The sequence below is a fragment of the Citrus clementina genome, unplaced genomic scaffold (assembly GCF_000493195.1).
Source record: "Citrus clementina cultivar Clemenules unplaced genomic scaffold, Citrus_clementina_v1.0 scaffold_3, whole genome shotgun sequence".
Taxonomy (NCBI): Eukaryota; Viridiplantae; Streptophyta; class Magnoliopsida; order Sapindales; family Rutaceae; genus Citrus; species Citrus x clementina.
The window spans coordinates 17,294,250-17,314,395 of NW_006262339.1; the positions used below are offsets into that span (position 1 = coordinate 17,294,250).

General features: G+C 37.3%; 3 protein-coding genes, 1 non-coding gene and 1 pseudogene across 4 annotated transcripts; 3 read left to right on the forward strand and 2 right to left on the reverse strand.

Annotated features, from left to right (window-relative positions):
• The first annotated feature begins 290 nt into the window (after nt 1–290).
• LOC112099625 lies at nt 291–2,275 on the forward strand. The gene is made up of 4 exons (XM_024187050.1): nt 291–602; nt 690–871; nt 979–1,362; nt 1,468–2,275. Exons 1-4 carry the CDS (start codon nt 291–293, stop codon nt 2,273–2,275), a joined length of 1,686 nt encoding a protein of 561 aa, XP_024042818.1.
• A 5,762-nt stretch (nt 2,276–8,037) lies between these two features.
• LOC112099627 (drebrin-like) lies at nt 8,038–8,805 on the reverse strand. Its single transcript, XM_024187051.1, has 2 exons — nt 8,610–8,805; nt 8,038–8,558 (listed from the first exon to the last, which is right to left on the reverse strand). The coding sequence occupies exons 1-2, from the start codon at nt 8,803–8,805 to the stop codon at nt 8,038–8,040; spliced, it is 717 nt and encodes a 238-aa protein (XP_024042819.1).
• Nucleotides 8,806–13,365: 4,560 nt separating this feature from the next.
• LOC112099628 lies at nt 13,366–16,133 on the reverse strand. Its single transcript, XM_024187052.1, has 6 exons — nt 15,929–16,133; nt 15,045–15,484; nt 14,356–14,885; nt 13,861–14,089; nt 13,516–13,767; nt 13,366–13,383 (listed from the first exon to the last, which is right to left on the reverse strand). The coding sequence occupies exons 1-6, from the start codon at nt 16,131–16,133 to the stop codon at nt 13,366–13,368; spliced, it is 1,674 nt and encodes a 557-aa protein (XP_024042820.1).
• LOC112100429 lies at nt 15,418–15,525 on the forward strand. The gene has a single exon (XR_002906801.1). It is a non-coding gene; the product is annotated as a small nucleolar RNA R71 (small nucleolar RNA).
• A 1,949-nt stretch (nt 16,134–18,082) lies between the features above and the next one.
• LOC112099629 lies at nt 18,083–19,684 on the forward strand (annotated as a pseudogene).
• Nucleotides 19,685–20,146: the final 462 nt, after the last annotated feature.

The window sequence follows — 20,146 nt, forward strand, 5'->3', positions numbered from 1 at the left end:
AGCACTAGGTTAGGATTCTGTAGACTTTCTTTTACGGTTTAATTAGATTATCTAATAAAATCGATTACATTTGTTTTGTAGACATGAAGAAGGACAATATGGGTATGAAAAGTGTTAAGAATAAGGGATGGACAGAAATTGACAGGACCAAACAATTTATCTTAGGAGGAGTTTTTGTCAAAGATCTTAGTTATACTACTTATTCAGTACTCTGCGCGCTTGCACGACCTTTAGCTATGAATTATTTACCCTTTTTAATTATTTATTTATTCTCCGTGTATAGTCAAAAGATGTCACGTAGGGGAGGTGCTAGGCATGCCTCTAACTCGAGAGATGTTTTAGGTATCGCTGACGACGCTAACCCAACCTTGCACGAGATGGCTAACGAAGGAAATCCTATGATGCGCGCAATGCTTAGATTGATGGAACAACAAAGTAAGTTAATTCAAGATATGGCTAGAGGCAGAGTTGGGGCACAAGAGAATGTGCCAGTTGAAAGGCAAGGTGGCGCAAGAGATCATGGGGTAATGGTGAACTTAGAACGATTTAAGAAATTGGGACCACCTACCTTTCAGGGGACTGCCGATCCCATGGTTGCAGAGGCATAGCTAAAATAGATGCAGAAGATAATTGTGGCTATGGGTTGTAATGATGATCAAAGAGTAATATTAGCCTCATTTGTCCTTCAGGGTGAGGCAGACCATTGGTGGGATGCCAAATCTTGTCTCGTAAGGGTTGGCTTGCAAGATGCACCCATTACTTGGGAGTTATTTCTGGAGGCTTTTCATGAAAAGTATTTTCCCAAACCAGTTCAACATCAGATGGAGGTTGATTTCCTAAGGTTGACTCAAGGAACAAAGTCTGTTGCGGAGTATGAGGAATAATTTACTGCCCTCTCTCGTTTTGCTCCTACCTTGGTTGCTAATGAGGGTAGTAAGTGTAGAAAGTTCCTGGAAGGGTTACGTCCTAACATTAAAGGCGATTGACCATCCTTAAGATTAACAATTATGCCGATTTGGTGGATCGAGCAATTCTTACGGAGAAGGATATTCTTGAAGCTCAAGTTACAAGGGATCAGAGAAATAAGAAGAATCGACAAGGTGGACCGCAAAATGGAAGCTCTTATAGGCAGGGCCCTCACTCCCAGAAGTATAATGGTGGAGGTAACAAATGGGATAACAAGGGTGTTCCTGATGACACTGCTCGGAGGAACTACCCCATTTGTCGACATTGTGAAAGGAGGCACCCTGGTGAATGCCATTGGAAAACTGGAGCTTGTTTTGCTTGTGGAGAATCTGGGCATGGGATTATGGATTGCCCAAAGAGACGTAGCGAGACTACAAATACTCCGACTAACGAAGGGTAGAGGAAGAAACCGAGGGTGCAAGGGCGTGTTTTTGCACTAACAGAAAAAGATGCTGAGGTGTCCAATGATGTAGTATCAGGTACATTGTCCTTATTCTCTAGAGAAACCAAAGTTCTTTTTGATCCTGGTGCTTCACATTCATTTATATCTTGTGTGTTTGCCCGTTATGCTAATGTGCCTATCACACCACTGGATGTTCACGTGACAATTAGTACCTCTATGGGGGATTGCCAGTTAATAGATCATGTCTATAAGTCATGTGTGATCAGATTGTGTGATAGAGAATTCCTTGTAGATCTCCTACCTTTAGAGATGCACGATTTTGATTTGATTTTGAGGATGGATTGGTTAGGACCTTACCATGTTTCAATAGATTGTTTTGCTAAGGAAATTATTTTTCGCCTACCTGGCAAGGAAGAATTTCATTTTCAAGGAAATCATAAGAGTCATAAAGCTTTGATTTCTATGGTTAAGGTAATGAAAATGCTGAAAAAGGGGCGTGAAGGATTTTTAGCGTATATAGTTGCTGACCATCCCGATGGGGCGTGCCTTGAAGACATACCTATTGTAAGGGAGCTTATTGATGTATTTCCTAAAGATCTTTCTGGACTACCCCCAGATCGAGAGGTTGAGTTTACTATAGAATTAGTCCTCGGCACTACACCTACATCCAGGGCGCCATATCGGATGGCACCCATTCAGTTAAAAGAACTAAAGGTCCAGCTACAAGAGTTACTAGATAAGGGTTTCATCCGTCCTAGTGTGTCGCCTTGGGGTGCTCCCGTTTTGTTCGTAAAGAAGAAAGATGGTTCAATGAGGTTGTGTATTGACTACCGGCAGTTGAATATAGTTACTGTCAAGAATAAATACCCTCTTCCTCGAATTGATGACCTCTTTGATCAATTATGAGGTGCAGCGATATTCTCTAAAATTGATTTACGATCTGGCTACCATCAATTGAAAATAAGAAGTAAAGATTGAACATCAAAGGCCAGCAGGAACTTTACAAACGCTTCCTATTCCTCAGTGGAAATGGGAACACATAACAATGGATTTCGTTTCTGGATTACCTCGTTCTAGGAGGGGATGTGATTGCATTTGGGTAATTGTTGATCGATTGACGAAATCAGCTCATTTCTTGGCATGGAAGAGTACAGACAATGTAGGGCAACTAGCTAAGTTGTTCATTAAGGAGATAGTGAGGCTTCATGGAGTTCCAGTGTCAATAGTGTCTGATAGAGATCCACTGTTCACTTCAAGATTTTGGGCTAGCTTACATAAAGAGTTAGGGACGAAATTGAGATTTAGCACTGGTTTCCATCCACAGACAGATGGACAATCCGAAAGGACTATTCAAACCCTTGAGGATATGCTTCGAGCTTGTGTACTAGACTTGAGTGATGGTTGGGAAGAGCACCTAATGTTGATTGAATTTGCTTATAACAATAGCTTCCATTCGAGTATTGGCATGGCACCATTTGAGGCATTATATGGAAGAAAGTGTAGGTTCCCAATCTGCTGGGATGAAGTTGGTGAAAGAAAACTTTTGGGTCCAGAATTAATACAGATTACTATTGATAAAATCAAGTTGATTAGAGGAGAAATAGACTTGTGTTTCTATTTAGTTACTTCTATTATGAATGTGTAATTTGGAGTTTGAGACTTTTGTTATTATTTTTATGTCCTCGGGAGAGATTATTTAGTATTAGACATTTGAATTTGTAAATTTTTTTTGTTTGAATAAGATTGGAGGTATTTCAGTTTGAAACTTATGAGTATAGATTATGATTTGTGAGTAACCTCCTTCTTCACGTGCTCCACACGTGTTAGATTTGGGGTGTTACAAATTTCCAACCGATTTAAACGTCAATATCCCTTTTAAACCTCATTATCTTCCTTTTTATTTCTTCATTTATCTTTAAATCACTCAACATTATCATGTCTAGTTCAAGGTCGGTTAGAGGAAAATGGAAAGAACATGTTCAACAAGCCAAACGGCCACGGCAAGCAGGGGACACTTCCAATTAGTCCAACTTTGAATTTTAGCACTTTCCGAACAAGGGTTTAGTCAAGCGATTTCACCAAAATTTCATGACCCGTGAGGTACTCTCTACATTTTTCATTTTTCAGTATTAGTAATAGAAATTTGTTTCAATTATTAGAAAAGTTGGTTGGATTAATGCTCTTGTGATTGAGGAGAATGTGTATCCCGACTTAGTGAAAGTATTTTACTCGAATATGGATATTTCTGAGAAGAAAAAAAATCTGAGTAATCACCAATGTTGGAGGAGTTTTGATTGATTTTGATGTTTCGGAATTAAATTCTATCCTAGGAACCTCCGATTTTAGCCTAGAAATATTTTCTACTAGAAAATCTCCCGATATTGGTCATTATGTTCATGTTAACGCCGTTAGAAATATATACCGGCATATTAATTTTTCTGATGAAATTTGTAACATTCATTTCCTCACTCAATGTCTATGTCTCCAAACTTGGATCTTACTTCGTTTTATTCATACCATTGTGCTTCCTAGGTCAGGGCATTTGGACGAGATTTCCCACATGGATGTTGCTTTGATTGATTACATCCTTAGACATCGTCCCGTTAACTTGGGGTACACAATTATCCAAGCTATGCTTTCTATACCTAAATTGATTACCTGTTCTCTTCCATATGATCATTTTATCACCCGGATCCTTAAACATTTTAGAGTACCTACTAATGAACCATCTTGTAAACCTTCTAAGAGTATCGGGGATGAAGCTGTATGTGCCTTAGGATTTGAGTGGCGTAATGGAGCTTGGGTAAAATTCATTGACAATAAGTACACTTTTCTTGCTTTGAGTGATGATCGACCACTTAATGATGTAGTCCTTACTGATCAACTTCCTGATTTTTTGCTTCCATTTCGAGGCTAGCGTAGACGTCGAGTTCCTCAAGTGTCTGCCTCTACATCTGCTTTACCACCTTTAAAGCCTCTTGCCTCTGACGAAATTTCTCTTCAGCAACTTATGGATGAGGTGAGGACACTTTCTGTGCAGCAGACTGACTTTCAGCAGCACATTCATGAGGAGCACCAGTGCCTCTCACAACAGCATCAATAACTCATTTATGGACAACACCTCCTCTTTGAGCACTTTGGCATTCTAAATCCATTTTCACATCCATCACCACCATCCTGACCACCTCAGTAGTCTCTTATACTTTTATTTGGACATACCAACATTTACTGCTTTATGTTCTTTGATTTTCCATTTAGATTATATAGATGTCTTAAAAAGAATTGATAAAAAGAATGCATGTCTTAAAAAGAAATGTTAGCATATACGTATCTATAATGTTGATTTTGATGATAGCGAACAAGATTAAGAATGATTAAGTTTTTAAAAGCTCAAATTATTGATACCTTGGAAGTCAATTGCAAGCATTTGAAGCCTTAGAAGTCAATTGTATGCATTTGAAGCTTTAGGAGTCAATTGTAAGCATTTGAAGCCTTGGGAGGCTTGGATAGTGACACCTTGGAAGTCAATTGTAAGCATTTGAAGCCTTGAGAGGCTTGGATAGTGAAATCCTCAAGTTTGGTTTGCTTGAGGCATAGACATAGGAGGGGAGTGTTGAACCACGTAAAAATCATTGTGTTTGCTCTTTCTTCCTTTACTCTTTTATTATTGTACTTTATTAAATTTATTATTATTATTTTATTCAATTAAGACAATAGATTAAATTGTTGTGTGGTTTGTTTAGCTTAAGTTGTAAAAACCCAATTCACCCCCCTCTTGGGTTGCCTAGTTAGTATTTCAAGAAATTTGTAAACCTCACAAATGAAAATGAATTTCTAAGTGCAAAGATTGCATACGTAGAATTAGAAAATAAAACTTTGCATAATAGAGTTGCATTATCAAATGAGAAACCAAGTACTTCACATGAGCATCTAGAACCACATATAGATGATTTGAAAAAGGAAAATGAAATGCTCAAGAAAAAAAATATTGAACTTAGTGATATTGTCTTAAAATTTACAAATTGGCAAAAGATGTTGGATAACTTATTGTTGGTTGGTTTTTATAATCAATTACTATCAATGCCAATGTGCAAGTATACACAACAAGTAATAAAGTGATGAGTATTCAAGATCGTCTCCACAGGGATTGATGTTGCTCAAAATGCTAAAGCAATCACAATAGCGCAAATCAACTAAAACCGAAACAAACAATTGTCAAATAACTCTATCGTAATTAATAATTGAAAGAAAAACTAAGTAAGATAATTTTTTACTGAAATAAACTAAGTTAAATGTGTTTAAGATTCAATTGAGAATATAGTAGTTGAATGATCAAACTCTCCTAATGGGGTGACTGTTGTTTACCAAATTAACATTAGTAGTTACAATAAGTGCTGCAGCACTGGGCAGAATAAATTTGCATCCTCAGCTATCGCATGTTGGAAATCTCATACCTTTAAATCTACTAACAATGACCAGTTGCTCATATATTTATGGTACGACATAATAACCTTTAATCTTTCTACCCTACAAGGTAAACACTTATGTCTAGAGTGTCACAAATCTTAACTTCAAGTATTGCCCTTATGGGATTCAAGATAACCTAATCCAAGAAACTCGACTTAAGAACAAGTAATACTCTAATAATGTCCGCTAAGACATACCCTTTTGCTGCTCTATCTTAACTGAAACTATTAAATGGGTGGTCAACCGAAATAACAGTTGTATTCATAAAAACTGCTAGAGTATAATGCTACAGCAATACCATAACAACATATAAGAACAGTCAAGAACCCATTGGATTATTTGTCACTCAACTACAAGTAAATTTAGTTTATATTCTGAATGGGAAAAGTAAACATAAATATACTGATCATAGAATACATCCAAACAATTAAAGGAAGAAAGATAATATAAGTTGAGCACGGTAAAAGACTAATGATCCTGCCCAGTTCTTTAATGATGCCGAACAACACTCCTAAATCTTGATCTTCTTCTTCTTCTTCTTGCCTTTGTAATTATTTTTTATGATAATTCCTTGTCGCCCTTCTATGTGATGCACGCCTCCTTTTATATTGCAAATTAGGGTAAACACCAAAGCCCATGAGCTCGCATGTGTTTAAATTAGGAAACATGCAGATCGTTATTTTATGGCTGACCCGCGCTTTAAGCTTTCTCCCGCATTATTCCCAGATTGCTGCAGCACCGGTTGCTCTAACACTCGCAACAGCACTGCATTATTCCCGATTGTGCTATTATTCTTTTGTGGCCATCTTCTTTCCTCCTCTTGCTCATCTAATGTCTCTGCATCCCCTCATGACTTTAAAGCCTACAATTATGCACCTGTTTTTAGCACAAATTACTTGATTTAAGCAAAACTTATTAATATCCAACTAAAATGAATGTTTATGCAAAAGGTAACCAAAATATAATAAAAACATCTTATTTGCTCTCTAAATGATCTTGATTCAAGTCTAAAATTGATGTAATAACTCTCATTTCCTAGACGTATCACACCCCGAAACTTAAACTATTACTTATCCTCAAGTAATGACAAATACTAACACTTCACACAAATAATCATTCACACAAATTTAGGTCTTTTATCAATCTTTGCAAGGATTCTTCCACCTTCAGATCATAGTCTCAATCATGTAAGATGACCATAGTAAATTAGTCCTAAACTTAAGCTTCTTTCTGTCCATAACGTGTGTGTGCTTCTTTCGGTTGAATTCTAGATATGCTATAGCATCACTAAGGGATTGCATGAATGTCAGCAGTGAGAACACTTCATTCATAAATGGGGTAATCATAACTTTCACATACTCAACTGTGATTATTTTAGGATTGACAAACTAGGGAATATTTAACCTCTTCACTGTAACATTTATCTTTCATGTGAATGTAAATCAATTGTAATGATGACACCCAATTACTCAAACCATGCCCATATTAGAGTTGCTACAGCAGTAACCGTAATGTAATCTTATCTAGAAGTATCTTTTACTCAAGGCTGAACATGGGGTTCATGAACAGACCTGGCTACTTAATGCCTTAGACAGAGAATTTCTTCTTCATTTTTTTATTTTTATTATATATATATATATATATACTACAACATTGCTCATAACTCTCGCTACCTTTAGACACAAGTCTGCATATGGGGTACATACTCAGATCTAGTTACTCAACAACTTGAATCATTGGAACAACTTGTATTCCATAGATATCACAGTTATTCAAACTTGCTTCTTCCCCCCCCCCCCCCCCCCCCAAACTTGAGATCTTTTCTCTTCTTTTAGCTTTGCTCTAACAGTCTCATACAACTCAACCAAAGTCTAAGTGTCGGGACAAAATTTCACTTTCATCTATAACTATCTCTACTTGGCATATATATATTGAATAGCACTTAATTTCTCTTCATTAGGTTTTCAAATCCATACACAAATATTAGATAATAGAGCTTCACACCACACAAACATAAACACATGCATACAAACATAAACATATGCATTCGGGAACACAACCCCCCCAAACTGAAGAGTTGATGTGTCCTCACAAGCAAACATAACAAAAGCACACAAATGGACAAACAATTTTTTTTTAATGAACTAGTAAAGAAAGAGTACTCCTCTGTGGTGGGGACTGCAGCACATGACAGGTTGCTATCAGCGCTTCTTAGATGCACTGCGCAGCTTATCCTTTGGTGAAGCTTTTGGGGAGATGGCTGGCAATGTCTTTGTCTTTTTCGTTGTGGGGATGGTGAGAGGAGTTGTGGCTGGGGTTGCTGTAGTAGTACTTGTAGACATACTGCCTTTTTGTTTGCTGGATTGTCTTGGACTGGTGTGGATAGGCTGGCTAGGAGTTTGTTGTGGAGGCTTTTGAGTCAATGCATCAGCTGCCTGGCCCTCAGCTGTGATGGCAGCAATAACCGCAAGTAGTTGCTTGGCTTGCTCAGGTGTAGGCATAGCTCTGGCTGCTGCAGCAGCCAGCTCAGCATCGACTTTCTTCATCTCGTCTTTAGAGGCTGGAGGTGTTGCCATTTTTGCTTTACCCTTGTCCTTTCTCTTGCCCGCAAGGACTGGAATAGACGGCTCATCTTCAAGGTCTTCCTCATCCTCTTCTTGAATAATGTGCTTTTTTCTGGTTTTGGGCTGGGTTGGGATGGTTGGTTCCTCACGGTCTTTCTCTGAGTTATCCTATTTTTCTGTAGGTGAGCTATCAGTCTCAGACTTGTCACCTTCTTCCTCAGGTTGGTCAGATGGTTCAGCGTCTTCTGATTCTTCCTCTGCTTGTGGTTCGGCTGCAGCATCTTTTGCTGGTTCCTCTTTGGCAGTGGCTTCTGCACTAGCCTCTGTTGGAGCATCTATGGTGTGGGTGTCAAAAGTAAACTGCTGAAGCAGTGCATCAAGGAAGTTTTGATGAATGCGTTTCATGTACGGAGCAAATTGGTGTAGTTGGTTGTCCAGGTGCTACAGATAACTCCAAAACCAACCATTTTCCCTCTGCTGAGCTTCCACACATTGAGTTATACTGGAGCTGAGTGCCTGGATAGTCTGTTCTAAGCCAATAGCTCGTCTTGCTCCTGTTACAATAGTTGGTTCAGTGGTTGTTCCAGCACTCTCACCAGCAACTCGCTCAATGGTCCATGCCGTAAAGGCACCATCATTTTTTACATGTTCATCTTTGGCGTCAAGACGAACACTGAAAACTATACAAATACTGGTGATGAGTGAAGGAAATAGCTAGGCAGTAGTTCGGTGAGTCTTTACAACATAATCCCAGATTTATTTAGCAATGATGCTACCCACATCTATGGGAAGCCCTCGAACGATGACATACAACAAAACCAACCTTTCTTGCGAAACCATAGTAGTGTGAGTGGTTGGCATAAGCCTAGATTTAACAAATTTTACCCACACCTTAGCAATACGTTTCAAATCTATCATATTAACTACACGCCCTTCCTCGTTAGCCCATGATGCCCCTTCGATGGTAAGAGTTGTGAAAATAGTGGTCCACTTTTTCGGGGTTAACTTATCACGCAACTTAGCATACTCACAAGTAATTTCAGCAGGTAAATTATAAAAAAGCATTGATAACATGAGAGTCTAATGGAACAAGTGTGTTTCTTACCCCAAATGTTGTACTGATCAGGGCTTACCAAATTGGCGTAAAATTCTTTGACTAGAGGCAGCACAAGATCGCGAGGGTGGTTGCAAAACTCCAGCCATCCTCGCTTTGCTACAACATTATGAATTATTTGCACAATTCCAGTAAGTTGGTCTGGAAATTGAAACCATTTTTCTTCCAGAATCTTACGCGGCTCTGTGAATTCTTCATATTTTTCTTCGGCGTGGTAGCTCTGGAATCGTGACGGATCTTTGAGGCGGCTTGTTGTTTTCTTATATCTCGGCATTGCTGTAGCAGTAACAAATTGAAGCTACTGTTCGTGAGAGTAAAAAGAGAAGAAGAGGTTAAGAATTATGAGAGTTGGATTTGCGAAGGAGATGGGGAATAGTGGCGTAGAGCACCAAGCACAGTGACTCCTTTTTATAGTGGACTTTTAATTGGAGATAAATACGGTGACTGGAGATAATTGAGGGAATAAAATATTTTGAATTAAATGTGCATATCCCAAAATGATCGGCCAATGAAATTAAAGTTTTAATTTCGGAGATTTGTTTCCGCAATTTCTATCCATATCCATGTGTCCATCTATCACGATTTCATCTCCAACGGTAAGTGAAAGGCTCCAGCTTTTAATTTACTGTAACGGTAAAATTAGTTGCTGCAGCATCCATTCGCTTATTCTAACAACGGATACATACTCCACACTAAAGCTTCTGACACGTGGTTTGCCTCTGAACTCTGCCACCATACACTCTCACTTGTCAATATGGAATTCAATTGTCACACTTACTTCAAACTAAAATTAAGTCTAAAATTATTAAAAGAAATAAATAGATCGAATTAAAGCGAAAATAAAGAATGCAATAATGTAAAAGGATAAAAATAAATGGTTAATCATGATAAAAAAAGATTAAATAAAATGGTAAAGAGGAAGAGTTGTCTACAAAACCAAAGGATATCAAAATTGGTTTGAAGTGGCTATCTCCTCAATGGGCTACCTCCCATGAAGCGCTTGATTTAAGGTCCTTCAGCCTGACCCTCTTTCATTGCTCAATAGCTGGGTTCTTTAAGGAGTAATACCTCATTTGAACAATCTGCCGCTGGATGTATGTAGTGCTTAACCCTGTGTCCATTAACCTTGAATTCTTGACCTGTTTATTCATCTAAAAGATCAACAGCTCCATGAGGATAAACTTTGAGCAGCTTAAACGGGCCAGACCATCGTGACTTGAGCTTTCCCAGAAATAATCTTAGTCTTGTATTGTGGAGCAACACTAATTGACCAGGGTTGAATTTCCTGTGCTGAATATGCTTTTTGTGCCATTGTTTTGTCCTCTCTTTATAGATTCTTGTATTTTCATTTGCAAACAACCTTAATTCATCAAGCTCACAAAGTTGAAGTTTCCTTTGCTCTGCTGCAGCATGCATATCCCAATTTAATTTCTTAAGTGCACAATGTGCTTTATGCTCTAGCTCTAGTGGCAAATGACAAGCCTTTCCATAAACAATTCGGTAAGGGGACATGCCGAGTGGAGTTTTGTATGCTGTTCTGTAAGCCCATAGAGAATTATGTAAGTGTAAAGATCAATCCTTCCTTGTTGGGTTCACCACTTTTTCTAAGATCTTTTTAATCTCTCTATTGGACACTTTAGCCTGACCATTAGATTGTGGGTGATATGAAGTAGCTACCTTGTGTTTAACTCCATATTTTACCATTGTTGCAGCAAATACTTTGTTGCAAAAATGTGTTCCCTCGTCACTAATAATTGCTCTAGAAGTGCCAAATCTGGAAAAAATATTTTTCTGCAGAAAAGCTACCACTATTTTAGCATCATTGGTAGGTAATGTTGCAGCTTCTACCCATTTGGAGACATAATCCATAGCAACAAGGATATATAAGTTTCCAAATGATGGGGGAAAAGGTCCCATGAAATATATTCTCCAGACATAAAAAACTTCCACTTCCAGTATATTAGTCAATGGCATCTCATCTCTGCTAGTTATGTTCCTTGTCCTTTGACACATGTCACAACATTTAACAAATTCATAAGCATCTTTAAAAATAGTTAGCCACTAATAATCTGATTTCAGTACTTTAGCAGCTGTTCTGTGACCACCAAAATGTCCTCCATATGCTGCAGCATGACATAACTTCAGTATATGGGGAATTTCTCCTTCTGTAGTACATCTTCGTATTACTTGGTCTGAGCATAACTTATATAAATGTGGGTCATCCCATTGGTAATTTCTAACATTATAAAGAAATTTCTTTTTCTCTTGAAACTTCAGCTCAAGTGGTAGCAACCCACTTACTAAATAGTTAGCAAAGTCTGCATACCATGGAGATTCTGACTGCTGCAGTATCTGTGCTTGCTGTACTACCAACAGCTGTTCATCAGGAAAAGTTTCAGTGATACCTTTCCTTGTCAATGTACTAGTGTCTGCTTCCAACCATGACAAGTGGTCTGCCACTTGATTTTCAATCCCCTTTCTATCTTTAATTTCCAGATCAAATTCTTGAAGCAATAAGATCTATATGATTAATCTTGGTTTGGCATCCTTCTTTGAAATTAAATATTTGATGGCTTCATGGTCTGTGTAAATAGTTACTTTAGTACCCACCAGGTAAGTTCTGAATTTGTCAAAAGCAAAAACTACTGCCAGCAACTCTTTCTCTGTAGTGGTGTAATTGATTTGAGTTGGAGTGAAAGTTTTGCTTGCATAGTATATGGAATGGAAAACCTTATCCTTTCTTTGCCCTAATACTGCTCCCACAGAATGATCACTAGCATCACACATCAATTCAAATGGTAAATTCTAATTTGGAGATATAACTACTAGAGCAGTGATAAGAGCTTTCTTTAATTCTCCAAATGCTTGAAGGCACTCTTTGTCAAAGTGAAATGGTTTGTCATGCTCCAGTAATGAACACAGAGGCTTAACTACTTTGGAAAAGTTCTTAATGAATCTTCTGTAGAATCTATCATAACCCAAAAAACTCCTAATACCCTTTACTGAAGTTGGAGGTGGCAATTTATCTATTACCTCTATCTTGGCTTTGTTTACCTCAATATCATCCTTGTATATCTTGTGACCCAGCACTATTCCTTCTTGCACCATGAAATGACACTTCTCCCAATTGAGTACTAAGTTGGTCATCTCACATCTTTTAAGAACTTCTTCCAAGTTGTGTAAACAATCACTGTATGTTTCTCCAAAACCTGAGAAATTATCCATGAAAACTTCCAAAGTCTGCTCTACCATATCAGAAAATATAGACATCATGCATCTCTGAAAAGTTACTGGAGCATTGCATAGTCCAAATGGAATTCTTCTGAAAGTAAATGTTCTATAATGACAAGTACATGTAGTCTTCTCTTGATCCTCTAGAGCTATAGCAATCTGGTTGTAGCCTGAATACCCATCTAAGAAACAATAGTATTGTTTTCCAGCAAGTTTGTCCAGAATATGATCTATGAATAGAAGTGGGAAATGGTCTTTCCTTGTGGCTTTGTTGAGCTTCCTGTAATCCATACACACTCTCCATCTAGTCACTGTCCTTGTAAGAATAAGTTCATTATTCTCATTTGCCATTACTGTTATCCATCCTTTCTTTGGAACACATTGAACTGGGCTTATCCATTAACTGTCTGATATTGGGTATATGATTCCAGCATCTAACCATTTGATGATTTCCTTCTTCACCACTTCTTTCATAATAGGATTCAGCCTTCTCTGGTGCTCCACCAAATTACTGGAACAATCTTCTAACAGGATTTTATGCATACATATGGATGAGTTTATCCCCTTTATATTTGCCATGGTCCATCCAATTGCTCTTCTGTATTTTCCCAGCAAATCTACTAGGATTTATTCTTGACCTGCATCCAAAGTAGAAGAAATGATTATAGGGAATGTGTTGTTTGACCAAGATAAGTATACTTCAAATGTGAAGGTAACAGTTTTAATTCAAAACTAGGAGGTGATTCAATATATGGTAAAGTTGTTTTTACTTCCTTGTCTGAAAGATTCAAGTGTTCAATAAACATGTTGTGCCTATCAAATTGTTGTTTGCCCATCCAATTTGTTTGGATTGCTACAACATCTTCCTCTTCAATATCCTCAAAGGTGGTGACTTTGTTAAGTACATTACTGAAACATCTGTCCATTCTGTCTGCTACAACAAGATCCACTACACTTAGGAAATTACAATCTTCTGTTTCATCAGGGTTCATCATAGCCTCTAGTACATTAAATGTGACTTGCTGATCATTCACTCTCATGGTGAGCTCTTATTTCTGCACATCTATCAGAGTTTTTCTAGTTACTAGAAAAGGTCTTCCAAGTATAATGGGTACCGCTTTGTCAGTTTCAAAGTCTAGCACAATGAAATCCACTGGAAAAATGAATTTGTCAACCTTCACCAATACATCCTCTATCTTTCCTTCAAGGTATGCATGAGATCTATCAGCTAATTGCAGAGTGACTGTTGTTGGTCTACACTCCCCTACTCCCAGCTGCTTAAATACAGATAATGGCATCAAATTAAAACTAGCTCCCAAGTCACAAAGTGCTCTGTCAGCATACCTAGTCACTATAGAGCAAAGTATTGTAAAACTCCCTGGATCTTTTAATTTTGTGGGAATTTTACTTTGGAGGATATGACTGCTTTCCTGTGTTAAAGCAACAGTTTCAAACTCTCCCAGCCTTTTTTTTCGTGCCAATATATCTTTTAGAAATTTCACATAATTTGGCATTTGCTCCAAAGCTTCCACAAAAGGTATATTTATGTGAGTTACTTCAACACTTCCAGGAATTTACTGAATTGCTTGTCTTATTTTTGCTTCTGGAACCTTTGAGGGAATGGTGGTGGATGTCTAAACTGCTGGTTAGATTCAGGAGATTCAGGAGGTACCAAACTATGTTTGTTTAGGCTGGTGTAGGTTGTGGCTACTGGTGTTACAATTTCCTTTTCAGCATGATCTGGTTGAATTTCTTCTGCAGTTGCTGTAGTTTGGCCCCTTAAATCAGTGTCTTGATGGGGAGTTTGTTGTAACATGCTTCTCTTTTGAGTTGGTTTTTGAGCTGAATTGCATTTCATCCCATTTTTTGTCACCTCAACTGGGATATCAACATTCTTTCCAAATCTCAAACTAATTACTTTGCAGTGTTCTTTGCTCTCTCTCCTAGGGTCTTCTGTCTTGCTAGGTAGGCTTCCTTGAGTTCTGCTGCTCATTGCTGTAGCTCCCATTTGGTTCTCAAGCTTTCTCAAGGACACAACTTGACTTTGCACAATTGCTTCATTCTTTGCAATATACTCCTTGATCAGTGCTTCCAGTGAAGTGATTGGATCCTGACTGATATGCTTTTGCCCTTGACTTTGCTGATGAAAACCAGGTGGTTATGTATTTCTACTTAGTCCATTCAATGCTGGAGCATTTCGATTTTGACTGCTCCATGATAAATTTGGGTGTTGTTTCCAGCCTGGGTTGTAAGCATTTGAATATGGGTTGTTTTGAGGTTGTCGATTGAAGTTACCCACATAGTTTACTGAGGCTGGATTTCCAGGACAATTATCAAAATCATGTTCTTCACCACAGTAGACACAAGAAAATTTAGTAACTTGCTTTACTGTTGCTGGAGCAGCTGTCATGGCTTTTACCATGTTAGTCAATGAGGTTACTTGAGCTAATAAGGCTGTAATTGCATCAATGCTATGTACCCCTGCTGATCCTCTTGCTGCTGGTTGCCTGGCTGAAGGCCACTGGTAGTTATTATTGGCAATTCTTTCCAAAATTTCATAAGCTTCAGTGTATGATTTAGATAACAGAGCTCCATTTACTGAAGCATCCACCATTAACCTTGTTCTCGGATTCAATCCATTGTAGAAAGTTTCCAATTGAATGCAATAAGGAATACCATGATGAGGACACCTTCTGAACAATTTCTTGAACCTTTCCCAAGCCTTGTACAAACTCTCATCTTCAAGTTAATGGAAGGAAGTAATTTCATTTCGTAATTTTGCATTCTTTGTCGGTGGAAAATATTTCATTAGGAATTTATTAGCCAATTCAGTCCATGTAGTGATGGAATCAGATGGTAATGAATTTAACCATGCCCTTGCTCGATCTCTTAAGGAGTAAGGAAATAGCCTCAGCCTTAAGGCATCTTGTGTTGCTCCAGCAATCTTAAAAGAATCACTTACTTCCAAGAACAATTTAAGATGGAGACGAGGATCTTCATTAGGCAATCCATTGAATTGTCCCACTGTTTGTAACATTTGAAACATCACTGGTTGTAACTCAAAATTTACAGCGTCTACTTCATGTCTAATGATGCCAGGAGGCACAACTTGTGGAGTTAGCACAGCATAATCTCATATAGCTCTGTCTCTGTCATCAGCCATGTAAATAATATTGTTATTGCCTGGCTGTCTCCCGTTAGCATGTTCATTCTGCTCTTCTTGAATGTTGGCTAGTTGTAAAGGCCCGTGAGGGTTCAAATTTCCCTCATCCTGCAAATTATTCATGCCTGAAACAGTCTTTGAATTTCTTTGTTCTCTTCGCAATCTCCTGATAGTTCTTTCAATCTCAGGATCGAATTGGAATACCACAGATCTGTCCTTGCGCATACACGTACTGATCGGCCAATCAATAGAATGAATCAAGCTAAATTTGGTGCTATCACGATTTACTTCACACTTCAAAAATAAACAATCAATCCCCGGCAACGGTGCCAAAACCTTGTTAGTTGATTTTTATAATCAATTACTATCAATGCCAATGTGCAAGTATACACAACAAGTAATAAAGTGATGAGTATTCAAGATCGTCTCCACAGGGATTGATGTTGCTCAAAATGCTAAAGCAATCACAATAGCGTAAATCAACTAAGACCGAAACAAACAATTGTCAAATAACTCTATCGTAATTAATAATTGAAAGAAAAACTAAGCAAGAGAGTTTTTTACTGAAATCAACTAAGTTAAATGTGTTTAAGATTCAATTGAGAATATAGTAGTTGAATGATCAAACTCTCCTAATGGGGTGACTGTTGTTTACCAAATTAACATTAGTAGTTACAATAAGTGCTGCAGCACTGGGCAGAATAAATTTGCATCCTCAGCTATCGCATGTTGGAAATCTCATACCTTTAAATCTACTAACAATGACCAGTTGCTCATATATTTATGGTACGACATAATAACCTTTAATCTCTTTACCCTACAAGGTAAACACTTATGTCTAAAGTGTCACAAATCCTAACTTCAAGTATTGCCCTTATGGGATTCAAGATAACATAATCCAAGAAACTCGACTTAAGAACAAGTAATACTCTAATAATGTCCGCTAAGACATGCCCTTTTGCTGCTCTATCTTAACTGAAACTATTAAATGGGTGGTCAACCGAAATAACAGTTGTATTCATAAAAACTACTAGAGTATAATGCTACAGCAATACCATAACAATATATAAGAACAGTCAAGAACCCATTGGATTATTTGTCACTCAACTACAAGTAAATTTAGTTCATATTCTGAATGGGAAAAGTAAACATAAATATACTGATCATAGAATATATCCAAACAATTAAAGGAAGAAAGATAATATAAGTTGAGCACGGTAAAAGACTAATGATCCTGCCCAGTTCTTTAATGATGCCGAACAACACTCCTAAATCTTGATCTTCTTCTTCTTCTTCTTGCCTTTGTAATTATTTTTTATGATAATTCCTTGTCGCCCTTCTATGTGATGCACGCCTCCTTTTATATTGCAAATTAGGGTAAACACCAAAGCCCATGAGCTTGCATGCGTTTAAATTAGGAAACATGCAGATCGCTATTTTATGGCTGACCCGCGCTTTAAGCTTTCTCCCGCATTGCTCCCAGATTGCTGCAGCACTGGTTGCTCTAACACTCGCAACAACACTGCATTATTCCCGATTGTGCTATTCTTCTTTTGTGGCCATCTTCTTTCCTCCTCTTGCTCATCTAATGTCTCTGCATCTCCTCATGAATTTAAAACCTACAATTATACACCTGTTTTTAGCACAAATTACTTGATTTAAATGATCCAACTAAAATGAATGTTTATGCAAAGGGTAACCAAAATGTAATAAAAACACCTTATTTGCTCTCTAAATGATCTTGATTCAAGTTTAGAATTGATGTAATAACTCTCATTTCCTAGAGTTATCACTTACTTAATTCACAAAAATGTGTGTTTGATATAGGAGGACTTGGCTATAAGCCTAATTTGAAACAAAAGTATTATAAGAACTACTTTGTGAAGAATACATCTATTAACAATCAAGTTGTATGTCATTATTGTAATCAAGATGGTCGTATGAAAAATAGATGTTCAGTGAAAAAAATGCATATTATGGTGTGAAATGTATTTGGATTCCAAAAGGAACCATTGCTAACACTCAAGGACCCAAAACATTTTGGGTACCTAAGACTTGAGAATTTCTCTGTAGGGCTGGAAGAAGAAGAAAAATATATGGTACCTGGACAGTGGTTGTTCAAGGCATTTGACCGAAAAACTATGCATGGTTTTCAAGTTTCACTAAAATAAAAAATGGTGGAGATGCTTCCTTTGGAGACAATTCAAAGGGAAATATTCTCGGAATTGGTAATGTCGGTAAAGTTTCGTCAACCCTAATTGAAAATGTATGTGTGGTTGGAAATTTGAAACACAATTTGATTAGTATTAGTCAATTGTGTGACAAAGGTTATAAAGTTGTTTTTGATAAATTTAGATGTGTTATCACTACTAGAAAAATAGCTTTTACTGATACTTGTCTTATGAAACTTTTCTAAAAAGTATTAGTAATTACATATATTTGGGTTATTTTCCGTGTTTAACAAACAAGTGTCACTAATTACTAATTCTATGGTGTTTGTAGATTAAACATCAGAGATCGTCGACACTAAGGTATCAGAAACAAAAAAAAAAATCTATTTTTGTTTTAGTTGCGACTTGAACCTAAGACCCAAAACTAAAGTGCTTTATGTTCAACCAACAAACCACCGGGCCAAATTCATAAATTAGTTTGTGTTGAACATGTTGAAACTATCAAATTAAATTAATATAGAAAACAACAATATAAAAGGAAAAGCAAAAAACCCTAAATCAACATAAACATAAAATTGCCTAACTCCTAAATCCATGGCCAGCCGCCTCATCTCTCTGGCGATATCCTTCTTCTTCTTCATACCTCTAAAAATTCTCTTCTTGGAGCCCTAAAATTCAAGGGTCCATGCCATAAGAAATTCTAACACCACTGCTCAAATTCTAAGACCCATACCATATGAAACCCTAACAATCTACATTATGCAAAACATCTACCATGCCGCTATGCCACACAAGACCCGATTTACATCTCCATATTTTGCTCTTCCGTATATGCCATTTGCTTAGGCTTTGAACTTTTATCAATGATCATTAGCGAGGTAATTTTTCACCTTTCACCCGTTTTGATTTTCTGGTTGGTTAGCGTAGCTTTCCAATTTTGTTGTGTGTCGCCTTGAAAGAAAATGGGAGAAGAAGATGCTTGGTGTTGTTTCTACTAAAAGAAAATAGGATAAGAAGCTTGGTGTTTCCACTAATGATGGTGATCTATCTTGTCAAAATTTGACTTCTAAAAGAAGTCATATTGCAGAAGATACTACTATAAATCATGTTGCAGAAAAAGAAGATTTGGTTTCTAATAGGACTCAGGTTGCAGAAAATACTGTTTTGGCCTCTGAAGTTCAAGCAACAGACCATTCGATTTCTGATTCTGGAGATCATGTTGCAGAAAATATTGTCGACAATTCTGTTGAGGCAGAAACTCGACAACTTGCAGAATTCAATCCACAGGGTGATGGCTATAATGGGCTGAATGAAGCCTCTGTCTTGGCACTGCAGTTACCAGTTTATCCAGAATAGGAATCGTCATATTCTAATGGTTCTAGTTGCGGTAATGGTTTGTTGAATTCTGAATTTGACAGTGAGCAGGTAAATGACCAGTTCAATTCACAGAGGGATTTTCAGAATAAAGACTCTCCTAATGAATTTGGGCAGACCACTTCTGACTTCCTCTCATCAAAGTCAGATGAAGGAGTTTACTTAGAGGATGGCAGTGACATGGACTCTGAAACCTTCATTGCAAAGGTGACGATATTCTTTCAGTATTAATAGTACTTCAATAGCATCCAATTTTGTGTCTGATTAACTTGTGCTTATTTTATAGGCTTGAAACATGTTTTGTTCATCTCTTGATTAATATCCTGCTATTCAATTTCAATTTGGAATTTGTATGCATATTACGTGTGTGCTTCTTATGGCTTTACTGTATGCTTTTAGTTTGTCTCTTGTGTAAGAAAAATGTCTTTTACTGCTTACAACGATTATAATATGATGGTACTCTTTCTGGCATTACTGATTGCTTTTGTTGTTCATTATTTTTATTTTTACTTTTTTCTCTTCCTCAACAATAGGACAGAAACATTTGATGGAGCAAATCAGGCATCTACCCTCCAATTCGTCAAAAACATTAATATTGAAGGAACATTGTTCCAAAGGTACATAGTTTTCATTGCTCTTTAATTGATTTTTATGTTGTTACAATTAATGATGCTAGGAGCCTCTTCACATCTA